At 39.7% G+C, this 27,860-nt stretch overlaps 1 protein-coding gene across 4 annotated transcripts in view; it reads left to right on the top strand.

Annotated features, from left to right (window-relative positions):
- Positions 1 to 27,860, top strand: part of LOC311487606 (calcium-dependent secretion activator 1) — a gene marked incomplete at its 5' end in the record, with an annotated part of 135,463 nt that overhangs the window by 44,704 nt on the left and 62,899 nt on the right. For all 4 annotated transcript variants that reach the window (XM_084543954.1, XM_084543953.1, XM_084543952.1 and 1 more), the window contains 6 exons: positions 3,228 to 3,339; positions 3,430 to 3,569; positions 10,011 to 10,077; positions 17,751 to 17,859; positions 18,336 to 18,548; positions 26,884 to 27,020. In XM_084543954.1, the coding sequence (XP_084400080.1) occupies positions 3,228 to 3,339; positions 3,430 to 3,569; positions 10,011 to 10,077; positions 17,751 to 17,859; positions 18,336 to 18,548; positions 26,884 to 27,020 (778 nt within the window). The remainder of the gene's footprint in view (positions 1 to 3,227; positions 3,340 to 3,429; positions 3,570 to 10,010; positions 10,078 to 17,750; positions 17,860 to 18,335; positions 18,549 to 26,883; positions 27,021 to 27,860) is intronic.

The raw sequence follows: 27,860 nt of genomic DNA, 5'->3' as shown, positions 1-27,860 counted from the left end.
CATTTTTCTTGCTTGTGAATTATGGGGGCTATGTTGGGATGTGCTTAACGTTTTTCTTTGCACAACTAGCTTGACGGTTTCCAGAGCCAGCCTTCTTTCTAAGCTTCTATCTAAGCTTCCTGAACAAATATTAACAATCAAAGTCTGCTCTGTGTCATGATCTAAAAAGCCTCCTAATACATTTCCAGCTGAATTAGTTGTTCAGGAAAGCACCAATCGCACCTCTTTTCCCAGATTCAAGATTCAAAATTTCCAGATTTATTCTATTGTGACTTCTCCTAGTATTTACAAGTGGTGTGGTGGTTAGCACTGATGCCTCACAGCAAAAAGGTTCCGGGTTTGAATCCATCCAGTACATCAGCGCTCAAAACAGCACACAAGTCGGAAATATTTGACAACGGCAGTAGAACCACTTCTTGAGATCCATTGTACAGTTTGGGGTGAAAACAGCCACTTGGAGTCACTTCTTGCTCTTAATTTGACCATAACTTTCACGGTATTGCAGCAAATGGAATGATTTTTGGTGAGGAACATTAATTTTACATACATTTTGAAAATAAGATCATTTTCAATTGCATGTTAAAGCAAGCAGTGACAAAGAGCAGGAGGCTGATTCACTCTGGCACCAACTGGTTTGAGGGGAAGTAAACCAAGATATTTTTTTATGCATGATGGCTGCCCAATAATAGCCGATTAGATTGGGTAAACCCAGTCCCCCAGCTGATCTATCCCTACAAAGTAGTGAGCAACTAGCTCTTGGCCGTTTACCAGCCCAGACGAATGAAGAAATAGTGTCATTTATAGCCGTGAAAAAGGATTTGGGAAGAAAAATAGGTAAGCACTGAAAAACATATAGGTATCTAACACATTCATTTTTATAATTTGGATCCTACCAACTAAGGACAGCGGCAGGTAATTCCATCTTTGTAAAATGGACTTGACCGTCGATGTAAGAGTTTGCTCTCGCATTGTTCACAAGGATCTTGTAATTGTAATGCCAAGATATTTAAATGCTGTGTTGACTATTTTAAAGGGTATAGTCAATGGTGGTATGTCTGTGGCCAATTGGTTGATTGGGAAGCATTCGCTATCTGATATATATTTTACAGCAATTAAAAGTTAGTGGCCACGAACACTATGAAAAGGTAGTGTTTTTGAACGGTACACAAGGATTAAGTGGTTGTTTTGGGTGGGCCAGTACAAAAGTGGACAAGGAGGAGAAAAAAAAAGGATTATAAGAAAGGACAAACACATAAACTGAAAATGCTTTCCCGACATAGTATCTTTCTATGAAGGTAGTACACAACCTACAGCCTATCCAGTCAAAAATATATTTGCAGTAGCAGATGCATGTGTCATTGCATAGGCGCAAAAGTACTGATAATAAGCCATTTTGGAAAAACATACATGCAGAGACATTGTTAACATACTGCATGACATAAGATACATAAGTACATAGTAACCATGTCATATATCACAAAGGTAACAACAGAAAAATAACATAATGTCAGAAACATTTCATTTCAATAATAAAATGTCTTTTTCTACACAGGCCAGTAATATCTCTTTTAGCCCTGTTATTTTGCTTCTTGCTATTTACACAGAAGTGTGATTGTTCAGTCTTCTTCTTGTCCTGTGGGTTCTGCATATCCATGTTTTTGCCCTTTTTTTTAAATACATTACGGATTTGAGAAAGAATTGGATTTATTATTGTCATTTGTTGTCTAATGCTGGGTTCAGCATGAGCAAAGATGGCAAGATGGTGGCACTGTATTTAAGGCCCATAATCGTAATTTTGGAAAGGCCACATCCTTGTCACCTTAAGTTCAGTACAGTGTGCTCTGCAAAAATGCCTCATGGACCAGGATCAGAACTACCAGATGCTGCTTTCAGGCAGGCAGCAACATACTAATATACAGAAATACCTAGAGGGAACGGCAGAATTGCATTAGAGAGGATAAATATAGGTGTAAGAGTGCAGTGAGAGGAAATAAAGCCATGGCGGAACACAGAAGCACCCCTCAATGACCTGCCACAACAGTAACCTGTTACCACCATCAGTCAGTTCTTTGTAGTCTGTATGTACTACTATAGGCCCCTCTGGCCCGTCTCCATCCAACAGGCCAGAGGCACAACAGGAACTTCATCCCCACTGATCTGGATCTGTTTGTCATTGAGGCAACAGATCTCTGGAGGATGAGCATTTAAACTCAGAATTTTATGTTTAAATGATCTGCTTAAACAGTTTCTATAATTGATTTAAGAAAAAGATTAAGGTTCTTAGTTGTACTGGTCTGTATGTCTCTGGGTTGTTTTACTGTACACTGCAGTATGTTGTCTTTGATGACCTTTGGTATAAAAGTGTGTCTGCCCAGAACTCCTCTCATGAGAGCTGCCTGAGTTACATATTTTATTTAATAGAACCCTGTGGAAATCATTCAAGTGAAACACTGCAAGGGATCTGTTTTTCTCAAAACCAGACAGAACCCTGTGACTTACTGTAGTGACAGCAGATCAAAGGGAATGTCCCAAAGGAAAGATCCACCACCCCTTGACAATTCTTAACACTGACAGTGGTTATTGACAGCGTTTGTCTCATCGGTTTACAGTATGCTCTACAAAGCCAAAAAGCCATATATTACCATATATTTGGTAAAAATGACATGAAGACTCTCTTCTAAAGGTGCCTGCATGGTTTGCTCCTCCCACACTAGAGAAACAGGTTAGGATAAGTTCATTCATCTTCTGTAACCGCTTGTTCCTGTTAAAGGTCGCGGAGTCTGCTGGAGCCTATCCCAGCTGTCATTGGTCTAGAGGTGGGGTACACCCTGGACAGGTCTCCAGTCTATCACAGGGCTAACACAGAGAAACAGACAACCATTCACACTCACACTCACACCTACAGCCAATTTAGAATCACCAATGAACCTAACCAGCATGTCTCTGGACGGTGGGAGGAAGCTGGAGTACCTGGAGAGAACCCACGCAGACACGGGGAGAACATGCAAACTCCACACAGAAAGGCCCAGTCGGCCCATGGATTAGAACCCAGAACCTTCTTGCTGTGAGGCATTAGGATAAGTTGATATTGGTAAATAAATGGAAGTTCTGGTTTTGCGGGACCCATTTTAGTCAGACACTGGAACAGACAGCCCCGGAGTTATCATCATTTCTTACATAGTGTTTGTTTGTATGCCGTCTGTGTTAATGTGTGTGCCGGTGTGTAGTTGGGGTACCCAGGGTGACTTCACCACCACTCAGCCGTTACCTGCTGTGAAGGTGAAGCTGTTCACTGAGAGTACAGGAGTGTTGGCACTGGAAGATAAGGAGCTGGGGAGGGTAAGAAATGACTCAAATTAATTGAGCTACTTTCACTTGTATGTGTCTCATATAGCTAATATGCAGTTTTTGTTATGACCTCATTCCCAGGTTGTGCTCCACCCAACCCCCAACAGCCCCAAGCAGTCTGAGCTCCATAGGATGACAGTGTCTAAAGGCTGCCCAGATAGCGACCTCAGGATCAGACTGGCCATTCGCATGGACAAGCCACAGAACATGAAGCATTGTGGGTAAGTGACAGGCAGATTGTCTTTGTTGTTGGCCATGAAAACTGAACTGAGCACAGTAGGCTGATTGTGTCGTCATTGTTTTGAGTACTACCCTAACCAAAGCAGCCTTGAACAACACTCAATGCTTAAGTGTGTATATGTGCACAAAGTAAGACCTTTCATGCAGGTTTTGAGGCACTTATTACTAAAAACAGATGGATGAAACGGTCTCCTCTGTTTTTTCATCTTTCAACGGTTTAATTATAGAATGATTATCAAGAGAAATTAGAGATTACAACTATAGACGTAGCCTTACACAAATAAGGAAGTATCTATCTCATTTACCTGTGAAGTGGTGCAATGCATGGTATGTACATTTATTCAAGTATTGTACTTAAGTCCACATTTATCCCTCAGGTGTCATTAGGAACATTTCTGTTCATTTGGGCAAATTTTTCCTCCTGGCACAATTTTTTGTAACAAAGTCACTCTCTACACAAAGTTTGAAGTTTAATTCTGTTTAATTCTAATAGGTCAACAGAACACTGTGAACAAAATGTACTGCCCTCTTGAGTCATTAAGGTCAAAAACGTCCACGTCCAAAAAACTGATATAAAAACATAACTGATTAATACTTTTTCTGCATAAATCTCTTAAACCACTTCAGCACTACCAAACAAAACTACCAAACCACCAGGACTTTTGCATATTTAACATGAAAAACTGCAACATACATAATGGCACAATACATACCATGGAACATAGTGAAGACAGTCATCTGCAAGTGTAGGCAACAATGAAATCCTTCCAAAATTGATGCGAAGACGAAAAAATAAATGGACAGTGAAGCTGACAAGATGTTTCTGGTAAGTAGCCCTACTGGTTGCCCAGATGTGACAACCATCTGCTGTATTCATCATCTGTCTGGCCTATGGTGAAAGATGCAAAGACATAACAATTTTCTGATGAAAAAACATCCGACTAAACCTTGAAAAGACATATATCCATTCTCGACAGACCGAGATGTAACTTTTTGCCCAAAACTGTCAGATGTATGTTTGGTGCAAAACCAGCACAGCACATCAGCAAAAGAACAGTTTCCCCCACAGTGAAGCATGGTGGTGGCAGCAGCAGAATTATGCATTCTGTTTTTCTACATCTGGAACTTAATGAAGAGAGGCGCACATTCAAATCAACAAAATACTGGCTTTTAAAAAAAAAAAAATGTGTCAAGCTGATTACCAGAGTGAGTGCTTTAATAATCATATCTAATATCTTAAAAACTTGTGTAGTAGGATAGTGAAACATTTTTCTAACTCTTTAGGTACATTTATCTGATTAAATTTTTGCTAATCAACAGGTTGCGATTGCAAACTTTCTACTTAAGACGCAGTATTTTAGGTATTTTATTATTTTATGATACCATTGGTAATATATTTTATAATGGATGAGTTCCTGGAGGTGCTTTGTGAAAACATTGTGTTTTGCTTCCCCCTTGTGGTTACCAGTAGTTACTACCCAGACTTCCGCTTCCACTTTTTATCTGGTGCCTATGCGTTCACCTGCATGTGCTTGAAACAAAACAGAGAACGAAACTCCAGAGGCATCCCCTCAGCTATAGCACGCCCACACACACAGTTGTTTTGTTTCCTTGATTGCAACCCAGTTCAAGACTTCCCTCTTTGTGACATGTGAAGGCCATCTCCTGTTCGTTTCATTGCACGTTTAGCAGCTTCCACATGCCTCTCTAGAGGTGCCATCGTATGATATACAGCACTGAAAAAAAGACACAATATGAAATCTCATATCATGTATAAAATATAAACAGAATAAAGGAGGAATGTCAGAGTGTGTTGTGTGATAATGTACAAAATATAGATAATAAAACTATATAATTCAATGAACAAGCATTCTGACAAACCTGCTGGACCCAGCTGGCAAATACACAGGAAACACACTTGTTCTGTCACTCAGGCTACAGTAAGACTGAACAATTTATCCACACCTCCTCAAGTGTAGCAGATTGCACAGGATTACTATTACCTCGGGATGTCATGTGAGTCTGAAATGACCCCCAAATGTCTGTGTTTTGTGTGGCACATTCGCATGGGATAAGCAAACTCTCAGATATACTGGTTATGTCTTTGCTGCTTTCTGCTTAATACCTCTACACTTTTTTGACAGTTTTAGTTACTTTGCAGATTCCGAATCATATTAAACTATTACTTTTACTATTTAAGTCAGCCCCACCTTTACTTCTGTGATTAACAAATCAATACTCCACTCAATAAAATCCAGCACATCTAAATATTCTTCCCCGCATGACATCCGTATCCTTTACAATCCCTTGCGATTTTCATTCTTTTGATGGTTTTGACTGAGCTTGCTTTTTTCTGTGAAAGGGTCTGTGTGCTCTGCAGCGACATCTTGACTTTGCGCTCAAACAGCCGTCCAAACTTTGATTTACAACACAGCCTTCATAATTCTTGAGGGAAAAGTGGCAGAAAAAAGATGTGAATCAAACAAAACTGACACAAAACACATCCCATATCACAGAGGTGCAGAGTTGTGCTGGGTTAATATTAACACAGGACCTCTATGTTAGGAGAAATAGGGTGGGTAATTTGTGGTGTAACTTTTACTTTAAAAATTTCCGACATGGACGATTCACACAGGACTAAGATCACAGATGACCTTTGCATTTACAAATTACCAGAGGTGCCTAGGTAAAAGCTGTCCTGTGTAAATAGGGCTAAGCGTGTGTGGAGGGACATAACAATGAATTTTGGTTAGTGGTGATGAGACCTTTTTGTTGACAATGAGTTTAACTTTAGACAAAATATAAAAAACAAAAAGCAAACTACTAACTACTAACTTGGTGTAGACCAAATCTAAGATCAGATGTCATCTGTTAGAAAGACAAATAATTCTAGTCATAATTTTAGTTCTGGACATAGTGTCCAAGATGTCAGCCTGGGACCGTCCAGAGCTTTGCAAACCAAATGCACTTCTGACATGAATCCACTCTGAGCCTCCTTGCACTGATCACCATTTTTTTCTATAATTCATTTTAAAATTGTTCTGGTGACATGGACGACTTCTCATTACAACGTGCCATAGTAATATCAGTCCAAGTTAAGGTCAGAGTGTGACTGAGCGTGTTCCAGTATTTTGATTTGAAATCCTGTCTTAAGACACACTAGTCATATTTCATGTTGTGTTACAAGTTAATGTTAATTTTGACAGTTGCTTATGTTTTTATTCTTGTCACTCTTCCTGAATTTACTCCGATCTATTTTTTTGTGAGATTTTAGATGTCTGCTTTGATGCCTTTATTAATATTAGTGATTAACTGTGTCCTCCACAGATTCATGGCACGCTGTGCAAGGTAGCATGAGGCAGCCCTGTAACAAAACTGATGTTCTGGTTCCACTATGAACTTGGAGCTGATGTAAAGTACCAACATTGCTAGGACATTATCTTAGCAGCATAGAATTTAGAGTTTAGGGACATATTATCTTATTGTGACTTCTCTGCCTGAATTTAGAAATTTTCAGTTACGGGATTTCATGTGCCAGAAGAGGTTCTTCTTCCAGGGAGACCAATTTTATTTTGACAGTGACTTACAGGACCAGATGCTATTGTACATTGACCTTTCATTGGTTATTTTTCTCCATTCACTACACTAAACTAACATGACGAAGCCTGACTCAAAACTAAGTTGTGGGAAGCGGGAGCTGGTCTGGCTACCAGACTAGGAATAAGAAAAAGTCAGCCCATTTCACAGCTTCTGTGACAAACCAAAGACATGCAGATATTTTCAGTGAAAAGGGAGAACTTGCACCTCTGAACTAGGCATGGTTTAAATTAGGGATCGGCTTCATGGCTTCGAGCTTCTGCTAAAATCAGCTTTTGTGGAACTTCAATAGCAAATCTCCAGCCCTCAGACACCTCTTTGCAAACTCTGGTTGCAAAGTCACCAGAAGACCATGGCAGTGCAAATTATGACTGTTGCACTACCCATCTTTATATACAGTCTATGTCTTATATGCCTTAAGTGGGAGTTAGTTCTGTTGACTGGAGAATAAATGGCTGTGTGTAATATATACTGGAGAACAAACACTCCACTCCCTGTGTAAAACAAAGTATTGCTGTGCTCTTTCTGTAGCTCTCGGGAGTTATATGTCGTCCTTTCTCCCTTTCTTTCCTCCATATGCTTTTTTGGAAGCCTTTAAGTAGGCTGCTGGGCAGCCCTGTAAGATGCCCATGCTGCATCTCTTTACTGTGTAACTGGTCACACTCTCTGCACAGCACACATGGACAGGATGCTCATGTGTCACCTCACGGATGCTGGTTTATTTGGGACGACAGGCAGGAGCAGCTTTGGGATGGGCCAAGGGCAAAGACGGACTAAGGCAGGCAGAGGCAAACGGAGGCAGCCCTCACCAGTGAGACTGACAGCTAAGCTGCAAGCAGCAGAGGCAGATCAAGCTGAGGTCTTCACCCTCAGATGTTCTTTTAAAATCAAAGCCCTCTTCTATTCTTCTCTTCCCGTCCAAACTGAAAAAAACAAACAAAAAACTGTAACATAAAACGCCTAAGGAATTACACAACACACACGTTTGTATTTGGAAAACAACTGATACCAAAAAATGCCGGCTGCTACATTGTGGTCTATTTCAGAATGAAATATTGAGAAAAATATTCTAGTCTCTATTTTCCCATGTGATTCCTAAAGATCACCTCAGAGATCTTCAGAGGTCATTGTCTTATAGTGCCTCTTTGACACAAACATGTTTTAAGAACTGACTGAAGACCACAGTGGACCCTAGTTATTGAAGCTCTGCCTTCATTACACTCCCAACAGACTGACAATATGTCATGCATGGTTCAAGCTTAAAATAAGTAAATGCAAAATTGTGCACATTGCTATTTGACTTTTATCACGTGTTTTGTTATAAGATTTTGCTCCTCTTTTGTGTTTCATGGACAAACAAAGTGCTTCTGTTTAGTCCTTGCAGTCTCGTTCATATTCCTCTAATTTCTCCAAAATGTCTTTTGTGCATATAGTTTCATTATCACTATTTTAAACTTCTCCATCATTAAAGTTGCTAATGTTAACAGACAAATTGTCATTCAAGAGTGATTTCAGCTTCTGCTTCGATCTCCGTTGATGTACCTCTTGATTTTATACTTGGTCTAAACCAGTACTCCATTTAGATGCTCCTGTCAGGTCACATTATTTAAAATAATTAAGCTGATGAATCACAGATCTAACTACACCGTGAACATAATACCTACAAACAAACTCACCAACCTGTGCAACTGTGCTCAAGACTCAAAGCCTCCATTTCCCCCACTGCCAACTTTTGTTGAATAAAACAATAAAAGCCTGTATGAACTGAGGTTTAAAATTGAAATTTGATTTAGGTGCTGTATATTCTCGTGCGTGGAGCTGGCAGCACTTTGCATCAGCAGTATTGTGTGTGAAGTGGTATACTGTATAAATAAAATACAGTACATTATTACTAAAATGAATGATTCCATTTACATGTCTCAGTTTTAGTTACACCTGCACTGTTTCCCGCCGCCATACCTGGTTCAAGAAAAGGCTCCCAAGGGCCAAGCAAACAATGGGCCTCATGCACGAATCATACATACGAACAAATCTGATCTTAAACTGTCCGCACTGACAATTCGAGAAATTCTGTGACATTCACTAGTAACTGCTTACTTGTCATGTGTTTTTTGGTGAGATGAAAATTTGTGTCCTTGACCACCCACGCCACTACCTACATAAGCCTACTGGCATTTTGTGCTTAGAATTATTGATAGTGGTTATGAAAAAAAAACAAAAAAAACGGTTTACTTATTTAAAGCTAATTATCTAAAATCCGTCATTCATTTTTCGGATCATCCTTTTGTGTTGATACTGAACAATATCTTGAGAACTTGCCAGTTGATCATGGGTTATGATGTCTGGTGCAGACAGGTGGTGTGGTTATCTGCGACAGAGTTCTGCACATTCAGTATTAATTGCACTGATGATGTTCCATGCTTTGCGCTCTTCTGGATGGGCGACACCACTGGGCACACTTGAAAATAATTACTAGATTTTATTACATTTCATTTATTATTGTTTCTATCTTTGCAGAAGAACTGCTCATATTCTCTTTGCTAAATAAAATACTAAATAAAATCAAGGAAACATTCCTGCAGGAGGCCCATTGACATGTGCTTGTTTCTGGTTGCAGTAATGGCATTTTACCAGGAGAGGTCAGTAGATGTACTGCACTGAAGCTATACATCCTTTCTGTTGCTCCAACCTGGTGCATCACAGTTCAGCTTCGAATTCATCCTTAATGGAAATGCAGAGAGAAGCAAAACCAACTGCATGAAGGTCAATGTGAGATATGTTAAAGTTTTACTTTGTATAAATTAGTTTCCCCTTCTGCCCCACAGATACCTTTGGGCCATTGGCAAAAACGTGTGGAAAAGATGGAAGAAAAGATTCTTTGTGTTGGTTCAGGTAAGCACAGAGATACTTCTACTGGATTTGTTTATTTATTTATTTATTTTTGCCTGCAAGATATGTCAAACACAGATTGCAATATAACACATACAAAAACAGAAAGTATTTGCTGTTTGGAAGAGCAGCGACGCCACTTAAGTCTTACTTTGCTACATGAGATCATTTTTTCATTTGGCGGATGTTAAGTCAGTTTCTCCACAAATTAATCTGCAATTATTTTTGATTACCAAATAAATAATTTTTTTTATTATTATTTAGATGGTAAACAGGTCTTGACTGTTGGACAAAACCTAATTTATTTTTACTCAAGATCACCAACATCATGTCAATTACATGATGTTGCTTTATGGAAATATTTAATAGCAAATGTTCACAGCATACTAGGGTCACTGTGTTCTTCTAAACAATAATGATAGATTTAAGAAGACAAGGTTTTAAAATGAAAGACCAACAGAGTTCTTTCTTTGTACAATAAGAATTATAGAATTCAATAATAATTAAGAATTAGATCCACGGCCTATAATTAAAAGAAGAACATCTTATGACACATATTCATCACATCATTTTTAGTGGAAGCCTTATATAATCCTAGATGTGCATTTACATGTGTAATTAGTGAGGCTGAATGTACATATTATGTTTTTTTTTTTTTTTTTAAATTGGAACTTAAAACTAAAAGAAAAGGTTGGGAATACCTGATAAATTGAAGCTGTTACAGATGATAGACGGGCGGGGTGGTTCTGCATTGGGAGGTGGGCAGGAGGCAAGAGGATGTGGGGGTGTGCAGGGGTGGCCGGGGGAGGTCTGTCTCTTGCGCGTCGGAGAGGATATGTCTCAGAGCTACAAGTTGACAGGGGATTGACAAAGTCGAGTGAACACTAGCTGGCCTAACACTCGCAGCTAGAAAAGCCTGAGCACCGCCAACTTGAAGCCTCTCACTTGCCCCCAGCTAAATTTATTGCAAGTGACAAATACTGGTCAATAGACTGCGCAGTTGTGTGTGTGTTTTTATGTCTGTCTTTCTATGTGCAGGGATGTTTGTCTTAAAGAGCAGGGACACTATCTGGTTATTGCTATATGTGTTTGCGGATGCAAGGCTTTGCTGCTGTTTCACTGATTCTGTATGACATATAAAAGTGCTGGTTGTCTTTTTTTTTCTTTGTTTTTCTTTGATCAGTGTCTTGCTCATACAGCCTTGTATTTGTCTTTAATTCTGCACGCTTTGATTTGGAACCTTGCTTGTGATGGTGTGAGGGTTTTTAGTGAGGGATTTCCAAGGGGACTGAGTTCTTCAGGGTTCCAAGACAAGGATGCAGGAGTGATCAGATGATCAGATGTGGCACTAACACTAACTAAATTACAGTATCTTCTATTTCCACTCAAAATGTGAAAATGAAACACCTTTAAACTTGTGTATCACATCTTCTGCTGAAAGATTCGCTACCACAATCACTTTTCTTTTAACTGTTTTCTAATGATTTCTTCAACATTTTAACTGTTGCCTCGTGGACGTGCATTTGCACCTCTCTTGCAAATTAGTAAATGGGCGTGTTTTTGGAAAGGTTTGTCTACAGTCAGCTTCTCTTCTGTTTGGATGAGCTATCTGGTTTCACTTTGGAATGAATAACGGATCACCTTATCTTTAAAAGAGGAAGTATGAAAAACATACGTATAGCAGCAGGTATATTGTACGAAACCAAAAAGCAACAGGCAGCAGGCTTTCCATTCAAGGCTAATGGTTGACATTACAAATATATACATCACAAAAGAAAAAAAAAAGGATTTAAAAAAAGAATAGTTAAAAGTTTAAGAATTTTTTTCAGGATGTCCAAGGTAAAACATAATGGCACAACTAAAATGAGAAACAAGTTTAAAGAAACAATAATAAAAGTGAAGAAGATTAAGAAATGTTAAATATATTAGATAAAACTACATATAAAATTGTCGCTGGTGGGACAGGATTTAATAAAACATGGAAAACTCTGGTTTGGATGGGTGGGTTGGGGACTGCAAGGAATAACTGTGATAAAATCTTGAACCAGGTTATCACAGATAGGGCCTTTTCCATTTTGGGAAATAATTACCATTTACAGACTGTCATCCCTGAAAAGAAAGGTTTGGCATTTTGGCAAATTAGTATTCCTGCAGAGAGATCTGTACTGCTCATAATACTCATATCCATACAGCAAGTTACCCTCAACAGCCAATTATGTTAATTTACTATAGCAACATTTCAAAAGGGTGGAAACAGCTTCAACAAAACCAGGCTAGCAGAATGTTTGAACAAGCAGTAGAACCAAAGGAACTACTTCATAGTTCTGTTGACCATACTGATTGACGTGAGAGTACATTGATTAGTCTAACACATAAATGCAGCGCTAGCCGTTTTAAAAACCAGTGTAAACAGGAAAACATAAACATAAATTAGCATAGCGCTAGCTAACCTGGGACTTCTGTTGGACTACAGAACTTCCACTTAAATAATGGATATGTATTAGCTTACTCACTGGGCTACTTCATTAAATATCAGCCTCAAATCATCACAGTTTACTCAATAACAGGGGAGCAACTGCAAAGCAGAACTGCAGACCTTTGGGAATCAGTGACAAAGAAAGTAAAATGTAAACAATTATAGAACTAATTTAAACCCTATATGTAATTAAAAAATAAAAGGCGAAATGCAATAGAGAGAGGGACAGAGAGCTATCCAGTAGTAATACACAAATGCATGGATGGTCAGAGAGAAGACATTACGGGTGTGCAGTGCATCATGGGAAGTCCTCCAGCAGCTTAAACCTATAGCAACATGACTAGGGGCCCAGAAGCTAAAGACTGCGCCTTTCGTTTTACTTTTTGAAACTCCAAGAACCACAAGTAGGCCTGCATTTCGAGAGTGAAGGATTATACTGAGGTGCTATGTAACTGTATTTGATGCATAGTGGAGCTTGGTCTTTGAGGGTGTATGTAAGGAGAACGTTTTTAAATTCTGTTCTGGATTTTACAGGGAGCCACTGAAGTCTTCAAACCAACCATTCCTGCCTAAACGGCCACACAGTTGATTAGCAACCAGTTTTGCTAGAATTTTAGATATAAAAGGATGATTGCATAAGAGCCTATAGTTGGCTAACATCTGGATCAAGATATTTTTTTACATTAATTAATGGCTTAACTACAGCATCCTTAAAAAGACTGAGGCTCGTAGCCACGGATAAATTTATATGCTTTAATAGGGTAGAGTTCATTATCAGAATATTATCTTTGAGCAATGTAGGTGGGATAGGGTCTAAAAGGCATGTTGATGGTTTGGATGCCATAATAACTGAAGTTAGCGCAGAAAGATCCAAGGACTTACAGATGTTTTTAATGCCACTGTAGTTTTTGTTAGTGTTGGCACGATGCCTTGAATTTTTTCTCTAATGCCTATAATTTTGTTGGTAAAGAAGCTCATGAAGTCATTACTACTGAGGGCTAAATGAACTGATGGTTCAACAGAGCTGTGGTTCTTTGTCAGACTGAAAAGTGCTGAAAAGAAATCTGGAGTTGTTCTTGTTTTCTTCTATTAATGATGAATAATATGATGGTATTACAGAGGGCAACTTGTATAAAAACATTAAGGCTGACTTCTTCTGAATTAGTGGAATGCCTCTTTCTTTCTAACTTATGCTGTCTGCTTTGCATATTTCCAAATTATACCAAGGAGCTAGGCTCCTCTGATTTGTGTTATTTAGTCACAGCATCATCAGGAAATTTATTTCCAATGGCTATACAGTTCAAATGTTAAATCTAAATTAAATCAGATTAAAAACTAAGAATTCAGTTAAAAGTTAAGAGTAATTCAGTTCAATTCAAGCACTTTATTCATGCCCGAGGGACAATTTAAAAAGACACAGAGAGCAACACAATACACTTGGCAGACAGAGTAAGGAGCAGACGGGTGATACAACTGTATGAACATAAGACTAGGGCCATTTTATTATTGTCTCCACTTTTTTGAAATGTTTTGGTGGCATAAAATTGAAATGCCGCCATCATTGCACACTCGATTCCAGTATATGATTTTCCCATTCAAACAAGTTGATAGTTAAATTGCTAAACAGGAGTATACAATACTTTCTGCATCACAACCACACTTTTTAGTCATTTATTCCATCCCTTTCTCAGTCCTCCTCCATCTCTTCTCCCTCTTTTCCCACCTCTACATCTTTAACTGTAGCATCATTTTCCTATCCTCCTCTTCTCAGATTTGTTCATCACTGTTCTGTCATCCCATCCTTCGCCATCCTCCACACTTCCTCTCGTCCTTAAGTCACCTCCTGGCACTGCCTGTTCTGTCAGTTCATAATCAGTGCAGTGGTTGTGGCCTGAGTCGCTCCTCTTCAGAGCACTCCGACGGATTACAGATCAGCTAAAACCCTGCGTGTTCATCTTGCACTAAATTTAGTCACCCAGTATGTCAACATCTGCCTTTCATTTTACTTCAGTTCATTTCAGTTGAGCTAATTTGAGCCCAATTTTATTTGGCTTAGTTCAGTTTATTTGAGATTAGTTCATTTCAGTTTGATTTACATTACCCCATGTCACTTGTGATGAATTCAATTCAATTCAGTTCAATACAATTCAGTTTTATTTATATAGCGTCAATAACAATAGCGTCAATAACCCCCAAAGCAAGCACGAAGACAGAAAAGAGAGAAGAGAACAGCAGGATGAACGAGATACACATACATCTGTCATAGATACGTACATCTGACTAAAGCGTACATGTAGAATCTGATGATGATACAAATACAACATATAGCTGAAGATGTTACATGACAGTTTGATAATGAATATAAATAAAGCTGTTAGTGACAGCAGTTGTTCTATCACAGGTGAGTTAGCTGCTATAATGATTGAATATAAGAGGAATCACAGGCAGGTTAGGGAATGATGCATTCAGGTAGGAGTGGATAACTGCAGGACATGAAGACTGGGCAGGTTGATGAGACCAGGAGCACAGATGTAGTATGGTTAATTCAGTTAATTCAGTTACATTCGCATGTCTCAATATTACTATAATTCAGTTCAGTTTAATTACTAAACTAAAGATCGTTTAGGATAGTTTGCCTTGATTCATTTAGTTCACTTCAGTTCAATTCAGGTAAAGTAACTTTAATAAAGGTCAGTCCAGTGGAATATCTGAAATTTCAATTTTCTATATGTATCTGTCATTATTAAGAATATCAGCCATAATATAACCAGTGTTGCTCACGGCATGAATTCTTTATTTGCTGTGCATTTATTGACATTTTAGGGCTCCTCAGGGATGGACTAGAACGGTTGGTTATGTGTATGTTCACATTCTTTTCACTTACCCTGCCTTTTGAATTCTTCATCTTTGTCTTATCTTTGCTCAGACAGCTGAGAGAAAGAGAGGAAGGGAGGAAGAGAAAGAGTGAGATACATTGAGAGGGAGGCATAAAGAAAGGAAGCTGGTGTTCTGGAGTGTGTTTGGGGGCGGGGGGGAGGGTGGGGGGTACTTTAGAATCTGAATTGCCATTATGATGTCCTGCAGGCCAGGGAGCTGCTGGAGAGCTAGTCCGGTTCCCTCCATCCTTTACTTGGCCCTAGGAGTCATCATTGCTGTTGTGGGGAATTTCATTTGTCACACACACACACACGGGGGAAATCCAACACACACAGGCACAACAGAATGCAGCTGCAGCTAGAGTGAGAGCTGCCACTGGGAGCAGCAGAGGTGGCAACAGCGGCAGATTGGCCAGGCCTGGTGATTTGTGACGACAGGCTGGTATGACTGGCAGCTACAGTAACAGCAGGCCAGCTACAGCTAGCAACAGAGTGTCACTACGGTTCCTGTTAGCAACGCAGGGGACAGCGACAAGATCCCAGCCACTAACCTAAACCAGAGGAACGCTTATAGTATTTGGCCTTTTATTAACTGGACCCAAAGCCAGCTACTAGTACCAGTTCCATTCACAGCACGTCAACACATGTCTTAGGTGCAACTTAGTAGGTTTGCTCTAAGACTGGTACTAATCCTATATTGATATCACAGTGGAGGGAAGGTAATTATTGTAAAGATTCCCTTATCCAACAAAGGTTCAAAAAAGGCAACTGGACTTGTAGAGTTTTTTGAGAAGACGTTTCACCACTCATCATCCGAGTAGCTTCTTCAGTTCTAGGGGACTGGTGGAAAGTCTGAGGGTTAAATAGGAACTCCTACTGGAACTTGCTTGTTATGTTAACAACCAGAAACCGGTGCAGCTAATTTCCATTAACGGTTGGGTACTTACCTGTCTTTGAGGGGGGGACTGTTTTTGTCCCCCTCCTCTTCCCTATGAATGGTGCTCTAACAACTCTTGTCCGTCAGAGGCTCCAGTGTCAAGGTGTGAATGAGACTGAAACTTCTTGGGGACAGAAGTTAAAACTGTATTGTAAATAGATGGCAGATTAAATCTCAGTCCACCTCCTCTGTTCAGAGAAGGTTTTTCCACTCTGACATAGATGGCTTCCTTTACTCCTCTTTCAAACCATCGGTCTTCTCTGGCTAAGATTTGGATGTTGTTATCTTCAAAGGAGTGTCCTTTGTCCTTCAGGTGCAGGTGGACCGCTGAATCGTTTCCTGACGAGCTGGCTCTCCTGTGCTGGTACATGCGTTTATGGATGGGCTGTTTGGTTTCCCCAATGTATAAGTCTATACACTCCTCACTGCACTGAACAGCGAACACCACATTACTTTGTTTTTGCCTGGGTGTTTTGTCGTTAGGGTGGACCAGTCTTTGCCTAAATGTATTCCCTGGTTTGAAATAAACTGGAATGTGGTGATTTCTGAAACCTCAGACTTCCCACCAGTCCCCTAGAACTGAAGAAGCTACTCTGATGAGCGGTGAAACGTCTTCTCAAAAAACTCTACAAGTCCAGTTGCCGTTTTTGAACCTTTTTTGGATATACCATGACCTGGATGACTGAGAACCTTCACAGACAAAAAGATTCCCTTCTTTACAATTTCGGGACCGGGATTGGCTTCTTTCACCTGACCTATATTGCCAAAATTATCGCTGTATCAAAGTCATGCTTAAAAACACTTCATGCATTAGTTTCTTTTAGGCTGGAGTTCCTCAGTTTATTATTATCAGGTTGTTCAATTAGCTCAAAAAGACTCCAGCTTAATCAGAATGCTTCAGTCAGACTGCCGGCAGGAATTCGCAAGAGAGATCTTAGTATTCTAATTTTATCCCCTCTTCATAGGCTCCCTGTAAAATCTAGAATAGAATTTAAAGGGCCAAGCTCCATCATATGTCATAGAACTTTATTACGCCAATATAACACTTGGGTCTTAAAATGCTTTTTTCTTACAGCAATAACTTTGTGAGCACACTGCATCATTTATTTCTCATCATACTCTTCTTTGTATTATGCATGTAGGCTTTATTCAGATATATTTATGTATTAATCTCATTCCTCCTGTTGCTCTCTCCTCTCTCTTTTTCTGTCTCTACCCGGTTGGCCTCAAGCAGATAGCCTACCCCCACATTAGCTGGGTTTCTTCCTGTTAAGGAAGGCATAAACCAAAAGTGTAATAATATAATTGCATCTTCTGATCTGAATGATACTGTACTTCTGAGACAGCTGATATGAGAACATTTCCTCTCTCTGTGATTGGCGCACAGGTGAGTCAGTACACCTTTGCCATGTGCAGCTACAGAGAGAAGAAGGCCGAGCCTGTGGAGCTCCTTCAGCTGGACGGCTACACAGTGGACTATACCGACCCCCAGCCAGGTAACCATGCCATGTCACGCTGTTTGAGGTTGAAATTTGCTGCCACTGTTCACCCACTCGAGCTGTTTTCACTCAGACGATTAGACCTTTAGGACTGCAGTATGTGTGGTTTGATTGAAATCTGCCATCGTTGTCCAGCTAGTTCTGTGGTGCCTGTTAGAGAAATTGTTTAATATTTGTAAATGGTAAATGGCTTGAATTTATATAGTGCGTTTGCCTACCTATACCTATTGATACTGAAAGCACTAAATGTCACATCTACCCATTTGTCACATAGGAGCTTTGTTTAGTCTGGGTTAGACTTGGGACTGATTTATAACAGAATGCCTGCATTAGAATATTGACTATGGTTTATAAGGCCCCTTTGTCTATTTGTGGCATTTTTATTACATAAAAGTGTTGTGATAAGCGAGTACCTATGAACTGATCCTGTTAACAAGACTTAACAATGCCCTCGTCTCCTGTCCATTTCTCAGGTCTAGATGGCGGTCGGACGTTCTTCAATGCTGTAAAAGAGGGCGACACTGTGATCTTTGCCAGTGACGACGAGCAGGACCGTATCCTATGGGTGCAGGCCATGTACAGGGCCACTGGCCAGTCACACAAGCCAGTTCCTCCCACCCAGGTCCAGAAACTCAACTCAAGGGGGAGTACAGCGCCGCAGCTTGATGCACCTATATCTCAGTTCTGTAAGTTTTCAACTCGTATTTCTCATATTGGAGTTATGCTTCACCCTGAACAGAATTTCATAATCTAAAATCTTCATTTCCAGACTGGTTTTTAGGTCTAACAACTGAATTGTTGTTCTTAATAACTGTTTGATCAGTCTTAGTCTTTTTCTTTGGTCACTTTTCTTCTCCTCTGTGCTCTACATCTCACTCTGTCTATTGCTGTTGAGGTGTACTTACGGCTTTATTTTACATATTGGCACAACACTGTCCTTAGTCTGTTTTGGTCAGCTGTTACTGTTAGTATTTTCCTTTGTGTTGCTTTGCTCTTTGTTGTAGGACTGCAGTGGTGTTCAAGTGTTGGTGGCTTTGCTGTGTGTCTTTATGTTTCTCTGTTTGTTCCTTCTTTCTTTTCTTCTTCTTCTTCTTCTTCTAAACCATGACCCTGCTATCTTGTAGCTGGATTAAAGGGTAAGTGCTTTCCTCCCTTTCTTTCTTTCCCATTTTGTTTTCCATCACTCTTCTTCTGTTAATAATCAGTCTAATTGTATCTTCATGTCTGTCAGAGGATATGCAGACACTAATCTTTTTGAATCCGGCCATGATTTGCTTTGGCTGTGTTTTTGTCCACATATTTGAGATTAGGAAATACGGTATTTTATAATTGGGTTAAACATTGTGTTTTCATTAGTAAATAAAGAAGAAGAATGTGTCCAGGTATAGAAGTTGCACAGCTATTTATTATTTTTTTTTGTTTTTGGAAGAGGAAGTGGAATGCACTTGAATGCGTCCTGTACTTATAACCTTATCACATAAGCCTTTTCTGCAGCCTCTATCAGTGATAAATTATTATTACACTATATTGTTAAACACCTAGTGGTGGTACCTAAGGTTTGTCTTAATCTAACTGCAACATAGGCGGACTAAGAGAAATATATGCCTAAACGGGCAATCTCAAACTTCCTGTGGTGACACCAGGCAACACCTGGCCTTTCCCCACCATTCTTTGAGCAACTTTAAAGTGTTTATATGCATCTCTTCATCTAACAGCTCACTGTGGCTGATCTTTCCTTTTCCACTACTGCTCTCATTACTTACCAATTTGTAATAATTCAGATATAAAAATATTGTAATTTCCATTAATTGGCAATAGGGTCGGTTTAGTGTTACTTGATTAGGGGACAGCAACTTAAAAGACATGCATTTAAATGAGAATCTTTGAGACTGCTTCTTTAATGTGATCATACTCTTTGGGATGTCCCCTGAAAGTATAAAGGACACACTCCGGTGCACTCACACAGGATGAATTTTGAATTCATATATATAATTGCTGACATAAAACCTCACACATTTAATACATTTGATAATACTCTGTAGTAGCACAACCAAGACAAAAAAAAAAATGGTTTCAGACCAACACACCCAATAAATAATGAAATGCTCCTGCACATCCTGGTGTAAGTGAATTCACTGAGTGAGATGTTTTTGACACAACCACTGGAGTCCCACTGAGTCTCAGCAGCTGGTAATTACCAAGGTAAAAGTGCCAGGCCATGAATAATACAGTGTGGTTCCTGCACAATTAAATCCGGCAGCAATCAGTCAATGTTACCAAATAACTACTTGCCAGTTCACACCTGTATCAGCGCAGTGAATAATATAACATCATGTCACCCACCCAGCTGCCAACCCCCCAACCCAAATCAAAATAGACCACATTAAAACATTGTAACAACAAAGACAGACCTGACAGTTTTGCTTTGCTGAAAGGTGAAATTGAGCTTCACAGTTTACTGTTTTTCTTATTATGCTGACTGACAGTTTAATTTGTTTTGACACATTTTAGTACCACAAAAGAAGATCATCTCTGCACTTGAAATTTTTAAGTTTGGTAGACTTTTTGTACTTTGTGTTTCGCTTTTTTTTCATACTCTATTGTCGTTTTCATAGTACTTATTGTATACTAACAAAACAAATCTGTTTTTTTTATTTATTTCCCACAACTGCTTACAATTCACTTGGTTTAGTTAAAGTTTTGTTATCCTCTTCAAAATGTCTACTCCAGTGTCAAAACTGTGTTCAGTCATTCACGCCTATACCAAACTGTCAACTTCATATCAGAACCAGAATCAGAATCAGAATACTTTATTAATCCTTCAAGGAAATTGTTTTGTTGCTGTTGCTCCCATAAAGTGACAGTTGCTAGTTAACAGAGCAAATACAATAGAATAAAAGTAGTACAAAAATATATTAAAAATAAAGTAAGATGCATTTAAAGTAAAAGAACAATATTGCACAAGTATTCACAATATACAGAGGTAAGAGGTTGCAAATAAGTTAACGGCGTCGGAAGTGTTAAAGGTGTTAAGAGTGACCAACACTCAGCGGGAGGAGCTATAAAGTTTGATGGCCACAGGCAGGAATGAGCTCCGGTGGCGTTCTGTGGTGCATTTGGGTAGAATGAGTCTGTTACTGAAGGTTCTCCTTAGACCACAGGTGTCAAACTGATCCGTGAAAGGGCCACTGTGGCTGCAGCTTTTCATTCCAACCATGCAGCAGCACACCTGACTTGGCTCAATCAATCAACTGAACTGCCTTCACGCAGTCATTTCAGGTGTCCTCTTGCTTGATTGGAACAAAAACTTGCCAGCCACACCCACTGCATGGGTGCTGCATGGGTGCTGCATGGTTGGAATGAAAACCTGCAGCCACAGCGGCCCTTTCACGGATCAGTTTGACACCCCTGCCTTAGACTGACCAGTGTGTTGTGGAGTGGGTGAGATGTGTTGTCCAGGATGGTCTTAACTCTTGCCAGCATCCTCCTCTCTGACACTGTGTTCAAAGATATTGCAGATAACCATGTTATAGTTGGCATAGGTTGTATTACATTACATGTTCCAATCTGTAGTCAGTGTAAAGTTTTTTTGTATGTGAGTGAGTGATGAGTAATATTTGTAAAATCATATTGTTCCCTATGCTGTTGTCAGTGCAACATGATTGCTATCACTAATTTGAAACTTTGAAGTTTCAAGTCAATTTAATATTTAGGGGTCAAAAACATTTGCAGACCTTTACACGTAGAACTTCTCAAGGCTAAATTAGCAAACAGTGCTGGGTTTACATAAGTGAAATCCACCATGGTAAAATATAGAAATATTGTCTCTTCCAGCCTTACTATCGCTCAATTCTTACTAGTGTTTCTCCTGAGTTATTACACAATCCAGTGGTCTCTCATACACTTATGATATGGTCACAGGTTTAAAAAAAACTTTCCTGTGCTCCTTTATTTGTCAGTGCAATGTTTGATGACTGACGTGGAAAAGATGTGCACAATAACAAAATAACAGATTCCTTGACTGTTATTAATGTAATAAATATGACATTTATAGTCCAAAGACGAAGTGAAGAGAATTATTCTCTATCCAGCTTGTTTTGATGAGGGTAATGACAGTAAGTGACATCTGTTTTTAAAGCGAGGCTGAAGGTGCCGTGTGACGTGGGGTTGTGCATCCTGACAGCTGCTGGCAAGAAAGAGCCTCCTAAACGCTTTGAGACTCGTGGCTGAATGTGCTTCCAAGCTGCCTAAACTCAGCACACAGGATGAGAGGAGTTGTTATAGATTATTACTGCCAGATAAAAGTTTTAGGGCTGTCAGTAGATTGAAATATTTAGTTGATTTAGTTAATAGGTTAATAACATTAGCATAATGAACATTCATTTAAATAAATCTGTTTTATTTTATATTCTTCAAGTTTTTATTCTTATACTGGACATATATTGGATAAATATGCTACTTTGTGCATATGCATCATCAAAAGTGAACGTGCGTGTGTTAATCTGTACATTTGTGGCATTCGAAATAATTCGCTTTAATGCATCATTAATACAATTGACAAATCTGGTTTCACATGAATAAACATAGTTATTAAAAGAGAAGACTGCCCCCTGAGTACAACCTCACTGCAACAAAAATTATTACACATACAGTGTAGTTCCAGTTTAGGCTTTAAGTATTTAAAAAGCATGCCAGTTCCGCCACACTTTGTGTCATGGTGATGCATTTTTATTCTACAGTAAAAAGAAATTAATTATTTGTATTTTTGCTTATCACTCTGACTGGTCCTACGAGAAACTAGTGCTTGCAAAAGGTTCCTAGGAATTTTTTGAATGTGCACAAACCGACATTGGAGGATTACATGCGTTATTTCGGCTGCAGTCTGAGCGGAAACAGTGCGTCGCGAATTTGCGACACTAGGCGTTAAGGAGTTAAGTGATATTGCACCACAGTATGTTTTGACGTATTTAGCCAATGTCACTGAAGCTTCCAGTGAAGAGACATAAAACACATCTGTCTGGATCAATGAGGAAACTGCTCACTCCCTCAAACTTTCCCATCATTTGAGGCAGCTATGTACATTTCTGCATTTTCTGTTGCATTCTGTTGATTCTCTAAGAATGTTCAGTTCAGTTCACTACATTAGCTAATTTGTCAATGCGGTAACATGTTCATGGAGTTTATTGCTGTTTTCCGGACAAACATTGATTATGCAATAATAACCCTGTGGAACAGCAACATCAACTCATGGGAAGACTCCACTTCCCATTTTCTTCAGAAAACGTCAAACATTCTGCTACTGCATCAAGGAAATTTCTTCTATCACTGTGACAAATCCTACTGACCCTGTTGACCCCTGGTAATTGGTACTTGATAGTATAGCTCAAAACCCTTGCATATAATGCTTCAAGTTAATTCGAGATGATGAAAACAATGCCGTACAAGCTGTTCAACTAGCATTTCATTTGTCCAAGGAAGCACCTGCCTATTTTCATCACCAGCTACTAGCTCCTACACATTGATTACTATGATACACTGTGTTATGGCGAAGTCCAGCTGGAAGTCCAACAGGAGGGTCAGTGAAACTGCAGTAAAACGTGAGGAGATGTAGAAGGTGATTGAAATCACTTTTTTGGTGTATGTTAGCCAGAGGTTGGTTTTGGGAATCTATGGTGACAGAAGAATCTAGATGTGTTTGTGTTCACATGTGTTTTACGGTCAGTCCACAAAAAAAGCATGCCACATGCTAAATAGCCCCAAATGCTTTTGACCACAACAACCATGACCAGTGTCCACTGCCTCCCAGTTCATCTCGTCTAGATCTATAATTGAGTAGCAGCCATCAATCCCCAGCCCAGACGGACGGGGGTGACTAATGTCACTCCATGTTACTGTCCAGCCCTCCCGCCTCCACTCCCACTCACTCACATCAAACAGACCTGACAGGCCACCAGCTACAGACCAAAGGGGCACCACAATGTCACCTTTTTAGATTTTTGGGGGAGGGTGTGGGGACTTGTTGAGGGGACACAATCAGCTCCCAGCATCTTGGTCTTTGTTTTGTTTGATGACTGACAGCTGGGGTGCCTTCGATGGGCAGTGAAGAGGACGCTGGCTGACAAATCTCTTGATTGCTGTGTAGCTCAGGATAACATCCATTCTCATCCATCCCAGGGCTTTCCTAGCTGATGGGACAGACTCCGTGTCTAGTTTGTATTCAAGATCAAAGTCAACTGAATCTGTGCGGTAAATAAGACCTTTAGACTGTTTTATAGCCAAATTTGATTGGACTCCAATTCTTCATCTTTACCGCAATCAAAACAAACATTGTTCATTTATATTTTGGGAAACACTGCTTGTGTTCTTGATATGACAGGTCACTTGAGAGATCCCTTCCTTTCGCTTTTTACAGTATTGGTGGTAGGCATTTCAGAGACATGCACAAGGTTCCGTTGCAACCCACCCATGTCATGTGACAAAATTTCTCTGTTGCTCCTTTATCCCTCGTCCATGTGATCTATTTAAATGCTATAATGTGAACTTTTCATGAACTTTACTAAGTAGTTTTGGTGCCTAAGAACCTGTTCAGTCCTTGCATTAACATCTATCCAGAGGAATCCAATCACAAGTGACCAGACTAAAGTACAGGTGTGAACACACCCAGGACGCACTGAGATCACATTTGGAGGTGGTCTGGGGCTCTGTTCAGTCCTTACGTTAACATCCGTCCTGGTCACTCTGCATTAAAATGCATCTCCACATGCGGCCCCAGCCGGATTCTCAGATCAGATCTCAGTTTTGCTCTCTGTACGCAAATAAACCCAGACATCATTTGTGGCGCAGTAGAATATTTTAACAGCAGTTGTCTCCAATGAATCTCTACCTACCACTGTTTCAGAACCACAAACGTTGCTGTTTTTGTGTGTGCGTCATGACTTTGGAACAAGTTATTATGTATTGATCTCTGCTCTGATGTTAAACCTGCACAAGATCACACTGGTGATTGAGGAAATACGTAACTTAACTCCACCAGGCTCCTTATACATCAACATGACTGCATCATTTTCCACATGCTGACACATTTTTTAATGACATAATCAGTGTGCTCATATTCAATGATTTGTTTAGATTTATGTATTAGTTAGTTGACAGCTATTTTAAAAGGCTATCATTACTTTTTCCTTTTCAAGTGATCATTTATAATAGTGGTTGTGTGTTTTTTTCTGAATGAATGAGGCAAATGCAACTCAGACCACCTCCAAATGTAGTCAGAGATCAGATCTTCCAAAGGCATCCCCCAATGTGTCTTGGATGTGGTGGTGGTCAGATTGTGAACTAGTGGAAGAGATTTAAGGTGACTGTTGCCCTCCATAGGAGTGGTTGACCACTAAAGATCACTGCAAAAGCAGGATGCATAATAGTCTGAGAAATCACAAAGGAACCCAGGGTTAAACAACATATCTGCCCATCTGTAGTTTGCTGAACATCATGTGGACAAGCCAGAAAACTATTGGGAAAATGTTTTGTGGATGGATGAGACCAAATAGTTTAAATGAAAGCTTTTTCAGGGCAAAGTAGACAAAGAAAACTCAATTAAGGGTTCTCTATGTCCACTTTCTGGACTTCAGTGGAAATCAGTTGTCTTGAGTTTTTATGCAGAAATGTAAAAACATTCTGGAGAGCACAAAATCATTTGATCGGCACGGCAGCATATTTACTGGGTGTATAAACATAGCAATAGAGTTTGGTTAAATGTGTCTCCTACTAATAAAGTGCCCCTGGGTAAGGTTGACTTTTATGTTCATGGGTACAGCAGTAAAATGCCAGGGTTGCCCAACATTTGAAAATCTTTCAGGTACTTACAAACTTTGCTTGGTCTTGCACCTTGTCTACGTTGTCCATACAGTGAAGCGGCAGGTCGTTCCTCTCCGCAGTATCTACATGTAGCGCGGATGATACATTCTGTTTAAACAGGGCTCAAAGTCCAATGCTCAAATAATGTATTTACACACATGAAGCTAAAAAGACGTCTTTAGATTCAAATTAATAAACTTAGGGAAAGGTCTTTTATTTTTATAGCACTTTTCTACCTATTGTTACTCAGAGTGCTTTACAGTCACAATGACTCATCAATGCCTTCACTCACACAAGAACACACACTGAGGAGGGCATGTGGCATGTGCCAGGGATCGGACCACTAACCCTCTGGTTCGTGGTCAACCCGGTCTACCTACTGAGCCGCATCTGCCCCTATTTGTTTGAATGAACACACTATGACTCCCAAATGTGATAACTAACCTTCAACATCCAGATCAGCAGTGACCTCCTGATATCTGCCTGGAAATGTCCACCTCAACCCTTTCTGATGAGGCAAGCCTCATGAAGGACCCACAATGGAGGCAGTGCTGGGAGCTTATAATAATAAATAATAATAATAAATTATGAATTAATTTTAATGTGAAAACCTTAGCTTAGTCCACTATGTTTATTCATTTTATAAATTTCATTTTATTAATTGCTCATTGATCATTCATCAGAAATACACATGTAATTCTAAATTGGATTCTAAATTGACCGTAGCTGTGAGTGTGAGTGTGAATGGTTGTCTGTCTCTCTATGTTGACCCTGTGATGGACTGGACACCTGTCCAGGGTGTACCCCTGCCTCTCGCCCAATGACAGCTGGGATAGGCTCCAGAAGACCCCGCGACCCTTAACAGGAATAAGCGGTTACAGAAGATGAATGAATGAATGAATGAATGAATGAATAATTCAAAATTGACTTTTCAGATATACCAAAATTCTTCCTTACCAAATACATTCTTTACCAAATATGTACCCACATCTGTTTAATTTTTCCTAATCTTATAAGTGTAATTATTTCAGTATATTATTTAACTTGTTTTAATCACATTTTTGTCACACATGAAAATTAATTTTAAATCACTTTTGTTCCTGCTAGACTCTGATATTTCCCGTCCTTTCCCCTCTTTCTCTCTCTTTGCTAAATTTATGGAAACAGATGCGGATCGAGCCCAGAAGCATGGCATGGATGAGTTCATTTCAGCTAACCCCTGTAATTTTGACCACGCCTCGCTGTTTGAGCTGGTACAGCGCCTCACCCTGGACCACAGACTCAATGACTCGTACTCCTGCCTGGTAAGAAAATACTTTATATCAAGTCCATCTATTAGTTATCGTGTTGATATGACGTGTTGTATTCCATTAAAAGAGATGGGAATATCTTGAAAAGGTTACAAAACCACCTCTAAAGAGTTTGGAAGAACTATTTTTCTGTCTGTACCTGGCCAGTCCCAAGGACATGGGTCCCTCTATATGAGCTGGGTTCTGCTCAAGGTTTCTACCCGTTAAAGTTTTCCCTTGCCACTGCTGCCTTTGTGCTTGCTGTGTGGGTTTCAGGCCAGGTTTTGTAAAGCGTCTTGAGACAATGTGTATCGTTAGTGATAAATAAAACTGAATTAAATTGAATTATCCCCTGGTCAAACTTTAAAATGTGCATATTTGGAAAAGTTCACTCCGAGGAGAACTGGCTAGAGGAAATAATGATAATAAAAAACAAAAAAACAACAGGAGTTCATCTTTGATCAACCACTGTCAGAGCAGTTTCTCAAACACAGTCTCTCTAGTGTGCAAATTACACACCGACTATAAACATTACAGTGGTCAAATTCAGGCGAATAAAGCATGGTAATAGACTCGTGTGAACATTTAATAAAAACAGTGGCTTTCCCGCCTGCAGTTTTTTAGCAAAACTATTTTTCCGCTTGGTTGAATAGTTTGTGGGCGGCGCAGTGGCGAGGTGGTTAGCACTGATGCCTCACAGCGAGAAGGTCTTTCTGTGTGGAGTTTGCATGTTCTCTCTCTCAGGTACTCCAGCTTCCTCCCACCATCCAAAGACATGCTGGTTAGGTTCATTGGTGATTCTACATTGGCCGTAGGTGTGAGTGTCTCTCTGTGTTAGCCCTGTGATAGACTGGA

The sequence above is a fragment of the Chelon labrosus genome (assembly GCF_963514085.1).
Source record: "Chelon labrosus genome assembly, chromosome: 4".
In the NCBI taxonomy this organism is placed as follows: Eukaryota; Metazoa; Chordata; class Actinopteri; order Mugiliformes; family Mugilidae; genus Chelon; species Chelon labrosus.
This window is presented reverse-complemented; position numbering and strand designations above follow the sequence as displayed.